This window comes from Podarcis muralis, chromosome 7, assembly GCF_964188315.1.
Source record: "Podarcis muralis chromosome 7, rPodMur119.hap1.1, whole genome shotgun sequence".
NCBI classification, from domain to species: Eukaryota; Metazoa; Chordata; class Lepidosauria; order Squamata; family Lacertidae; genus Podarcis; species Podarcis muralis.
In genome coordinates this window covers 88,208,683-88,219,527 of record NC_135661.1, presented here as the reverse complement: position 1 = coordinate 88,219,527, position 10,845 = coordinate 88,208,683, and the positions used below count along the sequence as shown (strand labels likewise).

The following is a 10,845-nucleotide window of genomic DNA, read 5'->3' as shown; positions in this document are numbered from 1 at the left end:
CTTGCATGGGCCATTTTTTTGGTAGAGCAGGGCAAACCTTATGTACCTAGCGAACCTCCAGGTCCAGAGGCAGTCTATCTCGGTTCCTAGGTCCTTAGGGACATTTGGCTGCGGTGAGGATTCTGGAGCAGATGGGCACTGGGTAGCCCAGCTTGGAGAGAAGAGATTATGAAGGTGTGAGTGTCAGGATCCTACAGACGTTCCCTGCCATCACCAGCGTCAAGAGTTTCACAGGGCTGGGCTTTTTACGTCTTGACGTTTAGGAAGGGTTACTAGGCTATGAGCCGGAGAGCTTGCAGCGTGCGTCCCTTGTCTCAGTTCAGCTCTTCCCCGTCACACACCAGCTGTCCCCAAAGTGTCAAAGGAACCCCAGTGCCAACCCCGCACTCAACCCAGTACCCACAAACGTACTGGAGGAGCTCTCCGCAAGTCTTGTAACCCTGCCGGAGGCCAGGTCGGCAAACCCCAAAAGCGAGAGATTCAAAAACGGGCCCTTCTCCACGCAACACAGCACCTATTTGTGGAGTTTGCTGCCATGGCAGGCGATTTTGGGCACCGGCTGAGACATCTCTAGAAGTGGTTTAAACACACATCTGCCTCTTGGGGGTTATTGTAGCTGCAATGGTTCAGTGGAGCCTCCATTGAGAGGAGCAGTGTACCCCGACATAGAAGGGCAAAAAGAGAAGCCTATCTAGGTCCTTCTCAGGCACTCCTTGGAATCAGAGTCCTGTTTCAACCACCCCACGCCAAATACGAGAAGGAAGCAGAGCACCTCTGAACATGGGCAGAGGGCTGCTCTCAAAACTGAGTGATCCCAACACACACAGAGACACACCTCCTCAGGCACACAAAAGGTACGAGTTCCACGGACTCTACTTGTCTGTTGAGAAGTGGGGTTGGGCTGGATGACCTTTGGGGTTCCCTTCAGTTTCCACAAAGGGCCGCTTTGAGCCCCATTCCACCCCCGCGGACGAGAGAAGCGGCTCAGGAGCGGACGAGGCAGAGAAGACGACGGGCGGAGGCTTTCTACGTTTATTAAGGGTTTGGTACAGAACTGTCGCTCTGGGGCCGGAATAACTTACAATCGTCCCAAGGCTAAAGGGTGGGCTCATTTAATAATATCGCTAACCCAATGATAACGGGGGCTAACCGGACAATTATTTACAGGGGAGTCTGTACAGATGGGGAGGGGTGTGCGCCCAAAGAGGCAGGGTCCGGGAGGAAGGGGGGGAGGTCACAGCAGGGGGACCCAGTGTACAGAAGTGGGGTGAGGCGAAAGGAGCAAGGGGGAAAAGGGGGCAGGGGGAAGGAAACCCACTCAAAATTTCTCCCCGCCAGAGCTGCCAAATTTCGTGTCGCCACTGTCGCCCGTGAGCTCCGCCGGGACCCCCCCCCCCAAAGTCGCCCCACCACCACAGACCAGGCTGCCCCTCTCCTCCGCCCCGGGATGTGGGGGGTGCTGGCCGCAAGGCCCCCTCCGCACCGCTGAGCCCATTTCCCAGGCGAGCAAGAGAAGGCAAGGGAGCATGGCGGCTGTGCCCGAACCAGTGTGCAATGCCCGTTTGTCCGGTGTGCGAGAAGCAGCCTTTTCTTTTTGGGGAGGGGAGTGGACGCTGCCCCCTCCCCTCCTGAGGGGAGCTGCAACCCCCCCAACATTGCACCAGCTCTGGCGGGGGCCCCAGCTGTCAGGACGATGGATCTGAGCCCTTGAAGCGACCGCCGGGAGGGCCAGCCTCCTCTCGAGAAGGCCGTCTCAGCACCGGGGTTCTGGTTTGCGAGTGTGTGTTGTTGTCGTTGTTAGTCTAGCGATGTGGGGCTGGTGGGGAATGGCGGTGAGGGGGCCGGCCCGCCACTCAAGGCCTTGGTGCGCTGCGGGGGAAGTTCAACAGGAGAAGCCAAAACCCAACCCCCCCAACCCCCCCTCCCCGAGAGGAGCAGAAGCTCAGCGGCCTTCTACCACCATGGCTGCTGCACCGGTTGAATGGCCGCTGCCATATCCTGCAGCCAGGGGGCTGAGCACCGACCGGGACCCAAAACTGCCCTCGTGGGCCAAGCCAGCCCCTCGGCAAGACGGGGTCACGCCATCCCCAGAACCCCCCAACTCTCCCCCTGCTTCTCACCACCACTGCCTGGGCAAGAGGGTATCCTCTTTTGGCAACATTGCCCCCCAAGTTTGGCTAAAGGCCGGGGTCCCCACTCCCCGCTCCAGAGACACTTTGGCAGATTTTGCTTTGTGGCCGTTGGCTGCCGGGCTTCGGGTGGGAGCTGCACCCCCAGCTCTCTTGCAATCGAACAGCCCCTGCCCAAAGAACTGGGATTCGCATCAGCCAGAGACATAATTGTGTCCCAAATACTAAAATGGAGCTGGAATTTGGACACCCACCCGAAATAGTGGTTTGCAAGAGGGAAAGTTTGCAATTTCTGGGTGTAGCATTTGCCAATGGATGGAAGCAGGGGGCCGGTGGGGGGGGGGCTAAATTTTTATTATTATTTTATTTATTGAATTTATATACTGACCTATACCTGGGGGGTCTCAAGGGTCTCTGAGAGACACCTGCTTTGCAGGGATCCCAGTTCCTACACTCTCTCCTACAATGGCAAAGTGGGTGGGAGAGGGGTCTGCAACACCACAATTTGCCAAAGACCCCCTCTTTTGCTTTCGAGGCTCCCCGTGCCATGCGTCTGCTAGTTAACTGAGTAAAGCCCCCCCAAAAGAAAAACCTCAAGAAGGGAGGCAGGCCGAGAGAGAGAGCTCCCCCCTTTAAGATTCCCGTAGCAGCTGTGGACCCCCCTAACGCGATCCGGGGACACCCCTAGAGGCGATCCTTGTGCCAGGTATGGTGGCGAGGGCGAAGCCGGCCCTGGTGGTGGCGGTGACGCTGGCATGACCCCCTTTCCTCAACGCCCCCCTCTCTTTCCCCTCCCCCAACCCCACAGCCCCTAGCGCAGCGGGCAGGCCGGTGGGAGCCCCCCAAGAGCAGCTCCTCGTCCTATCAGGCAGCAGGATCAGGCCCCAGATAAAAGCCCCCGGGGGGACGCAACAGAGAGGGCGGCCGAGGGTCACGCCCCCTCTCTGGCCCCCCAACAGCCCGTGGGGTTGGCGCGGAAGGAAGAAGCCCCGCCAGCCAGCACTGCTCCCCTGCCGCTGGCCTAGAGCTGCAGCTGGTCCGAGATTTTTGCCACCAGGGTGCGGAAGGCCAGGGAGGTGCCCGCCTGGCGCCGGAAGAGGACACCGTGGAGGCCGCCCAGGCGCTGCAGGCGACACACCTCCACCTCGAAGGAGCAGAAGTGCTCGCTGGGGCTTTTCTCGTGGGTGCAGGACAGGACGAAGGGCTCCGTCTGGCGGCAACAGCAGCTGGCGGAGTCCGTGGCCTGGCGGAGGGCAGCCAGAATGGCCTCGGCCGAGCGGGTGCTGGTCAGCTTCACATTCCAGGTAAATCGGAGCAGCCGGGGTTCTGCTTCCTTTTGATGCCAAGGTAGATTGCAACTGCGCAGGGGAGAGGAGGGCAGAGAGAGAGAGAGAGAAGTTTAGGGCACACACACCACATGTGCCCGCTTGGCCCCTGTGATCCCTAACACATGTTCTGCGCTTGTAGTGTCTGTGTGAGTGTCTCGCCAGAGTGGTGCATGCTCTGCTTATCTCCCCTTGGACTACTGCAATACGCTCTACCTGGGGCTATCTTTGAAGGTGAACTACAACTAATCCAGAATGTGGCAGCTAGACTGGTGACTGGGAGCGGCCACCGAGACCACATAACACCCGTCTTGAAAGACCTACATTGCTTCCCAGTACGTTTCTGGGCACAATTCAAAGTGTTGGTGCTGACCTTTAAAGCCCTAAACGGCCTCGGTCCAGTATAGCTGAAGGAGCGTCTCCACCTCCATCATTCTGCCCGGACACTGAGGTCCAGCGCCGAGGGCCTTCTGGTGGTTCCCTCACTGTGAGAAGCCAAGCTACAGGGAACCAGGCAGAGGGCCTTCTCGGTGGTGGCACCCGCCCTGTGGACCGCCCTCCCACCAGATGTCAAAGAGAACAACAACTACCAGACTTTTAGAAGACATCTGAAGAGAGCATTGTTTAGGGAAGCTTTTAACGTTTAATAGGTTATTTTAATATTCTGTTGGAAGCCACCCAGAGTGGCTGGGGAAACCCAGCCAGATGGGCGGGGTATAAATAATAAATTATTATTATTGTTGTTGTAGGAAGTTGACTCTTTTTTTAGTGGGCTGGCAGCTGCGCTTTGGAGCTGGCCCGGGTTCCGTGGAACTCTCTGCCACTAGAGATTCGGAAGTCGCCTTGCGGGCCAACTTTCTTTTAAAATCAATTCTATTGAGAGTCTTTAAGATAAGATACAATGAAAACCAAACTAAAGAAGATAAACAGAAGAGAAGCAAGCAGAAGGAAGAGAAGAAAACAAACAAACAGAAAAGGAAGAGAAGGAAAAGGAGAAGAGAAGAAGAAAATAGTTCCTCTGTGCCAACTTTCTAATGCCTGCTGAAATTTTTCTCTATTCCACGTTTTTCCCCTATTTTCCCTAACATAATGTCACAATGTATGGTTGCATAAGTTTTGCTTAAACTAAAGCAAAAGCTCTGGAGAACTGTGATTTAAACAACTTGATACATTCCCAGTTCATCTTGCTTTCTTCTTACTCTTTCAAAAAAAGAGAGAGAAAAACCACAACCCTCCCCTGCAATCTTTCTCTTTAACTGACTAAACTTTATTAGATCGTCTGTTGCTGTACACCTGTATTGAAGCTACTGCATGGAACTGTACTAAAAGCTGGTAAAGGTAAAGGTAAAGGGACCCCTGACCGTTAGGTCCAGTCGTGGCCGACTCTGGGGTTGCGGCGCTCATCTCACTTTACAGGCCGAGGGAGCCGGCGTACAGCTTCCGGGTCATGTGGTCAGCAGGATTAAGCCACTTCTGGCGAACCAGAGCAGTGCACAGAAACGCCGTTTACCTTCCCGCCGGAGCGGTACCTATTTATCTACTTGCACTGGTGTGCTTTCGAACTGCTAGGTTGGCAGGAGCAGGGAGCGAAAGATGGGAGCTCACCCCGCTGCGGGGATTCGAAACGCCGACCATGCGATTGGCAAGCCCTAGGCACTGAGGTTTTACCCACAGCGCCACCCGCGGTAGTCTTTTTAAATTAATAGAAATTGTGCTCTAAAAAATAATAAATTAAAAATGAATGAATGGCCCTGACGGCGAGGGTGCCGGGTACCCACCTTGTGAGCGCAGGTCCCCTGATTCTCTCAGGTTCGTCTGCGACCCTGGAAAGAGGAAGAAGAGGAGAGCGATGAAGAAGGCACGGCCGAGGTTGGGGAGGTGGGCCAAAGGGTGGGCAGGCTCTTTCCCCCTTCCCAGCCGCCGGAGGAGCCTTGAACCCGGGCCAGGAGAGAGGTGGAGGGACCGAGAGCCCCGCCCTCAAACCTTCCCTGTGAGGAGAGAGAGCCCAACCTTCCCTGGCTGAGCCACAGAACCGTGGAGTTGGGACCCCCAAAGGTCATCCAGCCCAACCCCTTTGCAAGGCTGGGAATTGCAGCTAAGTGAGGCTGCATCAGAGACCTTCCCCGGGGAGGGGGGCTCTTCTGCCTGCATGAGGGCTGTACCACTTCCAACTGCATTTGTGGGGGGGGCGGGATCACGTGGCTGATTGGGGCTTGGGGAGGGGAACGCACCGCAAGGAGAAAGCCAGTGCATCAGGGAGAAGGGCCTTCTCCCCAGTCTGGAACTTGTGTCAACAATGTAAAGGGGCATTCGGTCAGTCTCACAAGCCCCTCTGCGCTGCTCAGATATGGTGTGGTGCAAACTATTCTTCGTTTATTATTTTATTTCTTGCGTATTTATTTCTCAAGGCGGCAACCCCCTGCCTCCTCATTTAACCCCCCCCCACTACAACAACCCTGGGAGGCAGGCTAGCAGCGACTGGGCCCGGGGGTCACGGCCTGAGCTTCACGGCCAAGCGGGGCCGGGCCGGGGATTCGAACCCTGGTCTCTCTCTCTCTCCCACCGCCACTCTAACCACTACGCCACGCTATCTCTCGGCTAGCCCAGCTATCCTCCTGGCCTGGCTCTTACCCAGCCTTGCTTAAGAGCTCCCGGGGAGGGGGTGGAGCCATAGAGCTTAGCTCAGACCTGGAATGTAAGGAAGAGAGTGCTTTTGAGAACGTGCAGAGCGCCTTTCTGCAGCCATCCGAGGGGGCCGAGGGGCTTCCGGGTTTGGAAGCGGGGGGTGGGGGGTGGAGTGGGGGAGCCCCTTCTACCCCGCCAAGCACTCGTGTTAGAAGCTAAGCCCCGAACAACACACTTTTTTGGGGGGGGGAACCTCTGGATTTCTAGTCAAGCGAGAAGGAAGCAAAAGCTTTTATGGGATTTTTTTCTGGGGGGGGGAGCAAGTGGGGAGGAGGCAGGAGGGGAAGGGGCTGGGGGCTAGAGGCAGGCAGGCAAGGCGTCCCCCCAGCACCCCCAGGGAAGAAGAAAAGGCAGCCGGACTTACTGATTTTAGATCCTTGAGGCATTGAAGCACCCGAGACACACCTGTTAGAATTCTGGCGCTTAGAGGGGTCAAGAGTGACCCTGAAAACAGAGAAAAGCAGAATGAAACCAGCACAGAGGGGAAAGCGATAGCAGCAGCAGGAGGAGGAGGAGAAGGGAGCAAGAGAGGTTAGTGTCAACTTCCCCCTTTTCTTGCGAGGAATCCTATTCGGAATAAGGGAATTTCCCTTAAAAAGGGAAACGTTGACAGCTGTGGTTAGTGGGGAGAGCAATCTCTTCCTTCCAGCAGAAACGCCTCCAAATGGGGGGAGGGGGAGGGGACAGGATCGTACAGCTGGGAGCCTCCAAAGGTCATCTAGCCCAACCCCGATGCAGTGCAAGAATCGGAACCGGCACCTCGTGGGCCGAGAGAGCCAAGTCCCGGAGTTTCAATTCCCAGGGTTCCTCGTCAGATCTGATTATCAAACCACGCTGGTAGCTCTGGGAAGGGAATTTGGACACCCCCCCTAACAAAATCTCGTCACACTTAACAAACTACTGAAGGAATGGGTGCAGTCAGTCTGAAACGGGACCCAAAATCCTCATTTTTCCTCCTCCAAGGGAGCATAAATGCATTAACTTGAGCTCTTGAGCCAATGTGTAAACAGATAGCCAGCTGTATAAACAAGTGCTCAAAGCCCTCTCCTTTATCAGTCTGTGAAGGCAATGGATGGCCTTGCCAGTTCCGAGTGGAGCAGTGATGGCACATCTGGGTCTTATCTTACATCCTGAACACAAAGACGCACAGACCTTGTCAGGTCTGACAAGAGACCTGGGAACGGCGCCAGGAGTGCTCTTAGAGTTGGTGACCTCCTGCCCCAAGATAAGAGTATAGGAACAGGAACAACCTTTTATGGTCAAGAGTACAGGAACAGGAACATCTGTTTATGGTCATGGATGTCAACTTACGTGTATAAGCTGACGTGTTTGGATTCCTGGGGAAGGGGGGAGAGGGTGCCTGGAGGATATATATATACTGCATGAAATTTCTCATTTCTTTGGACTTGCTGTGGACTGACCACGCATGTGCCTTCTGCTATCCGGAGAAGAGAATAAACTCTTTCTCTGAACCAAACCTCGGTGTCATTTGACTTCCTTTCTCTCTCCCGGGAGCAACGCAGACCCCACCAGTCGGTAAAGTCTAAGAAGGCTACACTACATCTCCCATAACTCTTTGGGGGAAGCGGCGGCGGTTTAAAGAGGCTTTAAAACGCCCGCCATGAACGTGGCCGCAGCAATTTTTTTGTCTGTGGCAGATTCAGCCTGTTTTGCTAGCCGTTCTGCGACTCGACCGACACGACGGCTGCATGGAGGGCTTGCAGCGCAGCCAAAAGAGGAATCATAATATCAAAGGTTTGTAGAGTTGGAAGGGACCCCAAGAGTCATCTAGTCCAGCCCCCTGAAATGCAGGAATCTCAGCTAACGATAAATAAGTTGGAGTTCTCGTTATTAAATATACCAAGAAAAAAGCACACCAAGAACTCTGGCCAATGTAAGTTTCAATAGTGGGAGTGTTCCCTCCTCGCAAATCAATAATCAATAGTAACAAAAACTAATCCATTCAAAAGTATGTATTCTGACAAGGATTACGAACTCAAATAGAGAATCTATTAATTAGAAACTTTTAAATTCTAAATGATCATAAATTATAAAACAGTAGAAAATAACAGGATATATTTATCTGAAAGTCTTCAAACTTGCACGACCCTTTAAAAATTAGGTAAGGAATATTGTTTTATAATTTATGACTCTTTTATAATTTATGATCATTTAGAATTTAAATGTATTTTCATGTAATATTTGATACTTCCAGCTGATAAAGGTGAATACATCAAAACAGGGCCCTGCCCTGGTTTCTAATCTATAATTGACTTCTGACTCCTGCTCTATGAAGATCTTCACGTCAAATCTGACTACGGACTAACATAAACTTATTTCTACTCATAAACTCTTATTTCTAATTCTGTAACAAACTATTGTGTTATACATATCTTTATGAGCTTGAGCTTGTAATCTCTGTTAGAGTTTGTCATCTCTATTTGAGTTTGTAATCCTTGTCAGAATACATACTTTTGAATGGATTAGTTTTTTGTTACTATTGATTATTGATTTGCGAGGAGGGACCCCTCCCAGTATTGAAACTTACATTGGCCAGAGTTCTTGGTGTGCTTTTTTCTTGGAATCTCAGCTAGAGCATCCCTGACAGATGGCCTTCCAACCTCTGCTCAAAAACCTTCAAGGAAGCAAACACACACACCAGAACATCTGTGCTAAGAGACGTTGCGGGATTTCAGGTTTTGCAGGGTCAGCACTGATTGGAAACGACCCCTTCTCCCAAAACCTTTGCAGGGCCTTCTCGGTGGTGGCTGCTCCCAGGCAACTTTGGAACTCCCTGCCGAGAGAAGCCAGGCTGGTCGCCTCCTTGCTGTCCTTCAGGTGAAGCCTTTTTTTTCCCAACTGGCTTTTGGGGAACTGACTGCTTTTAATGAAAGGGCTGGCGCCATGCCATTTTTACTGCTTTGATCATTGTAATTACCTGTTTGCTTTTAGATATATGCATGTATGCCGTTTTAAGTCTTACTGACTAGTGATTTAAGCCAAGTCTTACTGACTTGTGATTTAAGCCAAGTCTTACTGACTAGTGAATTAAACCAAGTCTTACTGACTAGTGAATTAAACCAAGTCTTACTGACTAGTGAATTAAACCAAGTCTTACAGACTAGTGAATTAAACCAAGTCTTACTGACTAGTGATTTAAGCCAAGTCTTACTGACTAGTATATTAAACCAAGTCTTACTGACTAGTGATTTAAACCATGTCTTACTGACTAGTGAATTAAACCATGACTTACTGACTAGTGAATTAAACCAAGTCTTTCTGACTAGTGATTTAAATCAATTTGATTTAAATCAAATCCACCCTGCATTGCTGTAAATCAAACTGGGGGGTGGGTGGAAGAGGAGTCGGGGAACGGCAACCACCCAACCAGCGTTCTCGATTTCTTCACCCTCTTTGCTCTCCCGCCCGCCTGCCCCCCTTGTCACAGCCGCCCGCTCACCTCCGCGTGAGTTTCGACGTGAGCTTGCTGAAGAGGTTGGATGTGGCGCGGCTGCGGCTCTGAGGCAGAGGGGTGGCTTCGTGGGAGAGCGTGGGCGAGGTGGGGGGCCCGTTCTGAACGCCGGTCCCACGCCGGTCCCGCACCTGGCCCCCGTGGAAGGTGCTGCGGATGTTGGTGCCGCGAGACAGCCGGGTGCGGTCCGAGGAGGTGGACGAGGTGGCGATGCTGTGGCTGGAGGGGGAGGCAGGGGGCACACGACTGGTGGCAGAGCTGTAAGGGGCGGGGGGGGGGAGAGAAAGAGAAAGAGAGAGAGAGAGAGAGAGAGAGAGAGAGAGAGAGAGAGAGAGAGATATGAGGCACAAATCAGCCTCACCCATCATTTTGGACAGAAATGATAGAATATTTCTAAAGAAACGATTGCCTGCTGTCCGTAATTAACAGCACCGAATATTACAAACCATCACAATCCTTCAGTCCCATCCTAACTACAAACAAACAAATTAGAGAGTCACAAAAACCTAGACAGCATCTTAAAAAGCAGAGACATCACCCTGCCAACAAAGGTCCGTATAGTAAAAGCTATGGTTTTCCCAGTAGTGATGTATGGAAGTGAGAGCTGGACCATAAAGAAGGCTGATCGCCGAAGAATGGATGCTTTTGAATTCTGGTGCTGGAGGAGACCCTTGAGAGTCCCATGGACTGCAAGAAGATCAAACCTATCCATTCTGAAGGAAATCAGCCCTGAGTGCTCACTGGAAGGACAGATCCTGAAGCTGAGGCTCCAAGACTTTGGCCACCTCATGAGAAGAGAAGACTCCCTGGAAAAGACCCTGATGTTGGGAAAGATGGAGGGCACAAGGAGAAGGGGACGCCAGAGGACGAGATGGTGGGACAGTGTTCTCAAAGCTACCAGCATGAGTTTGACCAAACTGCGGGAGGCAGTGGAAGACAGGAGTGCCTGGCGTGCTCTGGTCCAGGGGGTCACGAAGAGTCGGACATGACTAAACGACTAAACAACAACAGGAATAGAAAGCGATAAAATGACCCCCTCCAGCCTGCCCTCCCCAAAGAGACATAGAAATGTCCTTCTGCTCTTCCACAAGGTCTGTTTTCAGAGTTCCTCTGGTCCATACTCTGAGCTGAGGAGGAGGCCCAAAGGGACCCTCCTAGGAGCTGAAAGAGACAGGTCTTCCCCGCCCCCCCCCCGCCCTGGTCTCTGGAGACTGTTTTGGATTCTCCCACAGCC

The 10,845-nt window shown here is 52.7% G+C and overlaps 1 protein-coding gene across 9 annotated transcripts in view; it reads right to left on the bottom strand.

Moving 5' to 3' along the window:
- Nucleotides 1-1,018: 1,018 nt before the first annotated feature.
- The window catches only part of MARK4 (microtubule affinity regulating kinase 4), a 74,251-nt gene continuing 64,424 nt past the window's right edge, over nt 1,019-10,845 (bottom strand). For 3 of the 9 annotated variants that reach the window (XM_077932384.1, XM_077932383.1, XM_077932387.1), the window contains exons 15-18: nt 9,600-9,869; nt 6,086-6,142; nt 5,233-5,277; nt 1,019-3,487 (exon numbers count right to left, since the gene is read on the bottom strand). In XM_077932384.1, the coding sequence (XP_077788510.1) occupies nt 3,151-3,487; nt 5,233-5,277; nt 6,086-6,142; nt 9,600-9,869 (709 nt within the window). In that variant the 3' untranslated portion in view covers nt 1,019-3,150. Of the gene's footprint in view, nt 3,488-5,228; nt 5,278-6,085; nt 6,143-6,503; nt 6,584-9,599; nt 9,870-10,845 lie in introns of those variants that run through there. The other 6 variants (XM_077932390.1, XM_077932389.1, XM_077932386.1 and 3 more) reach the window with 4 other exon arrangements.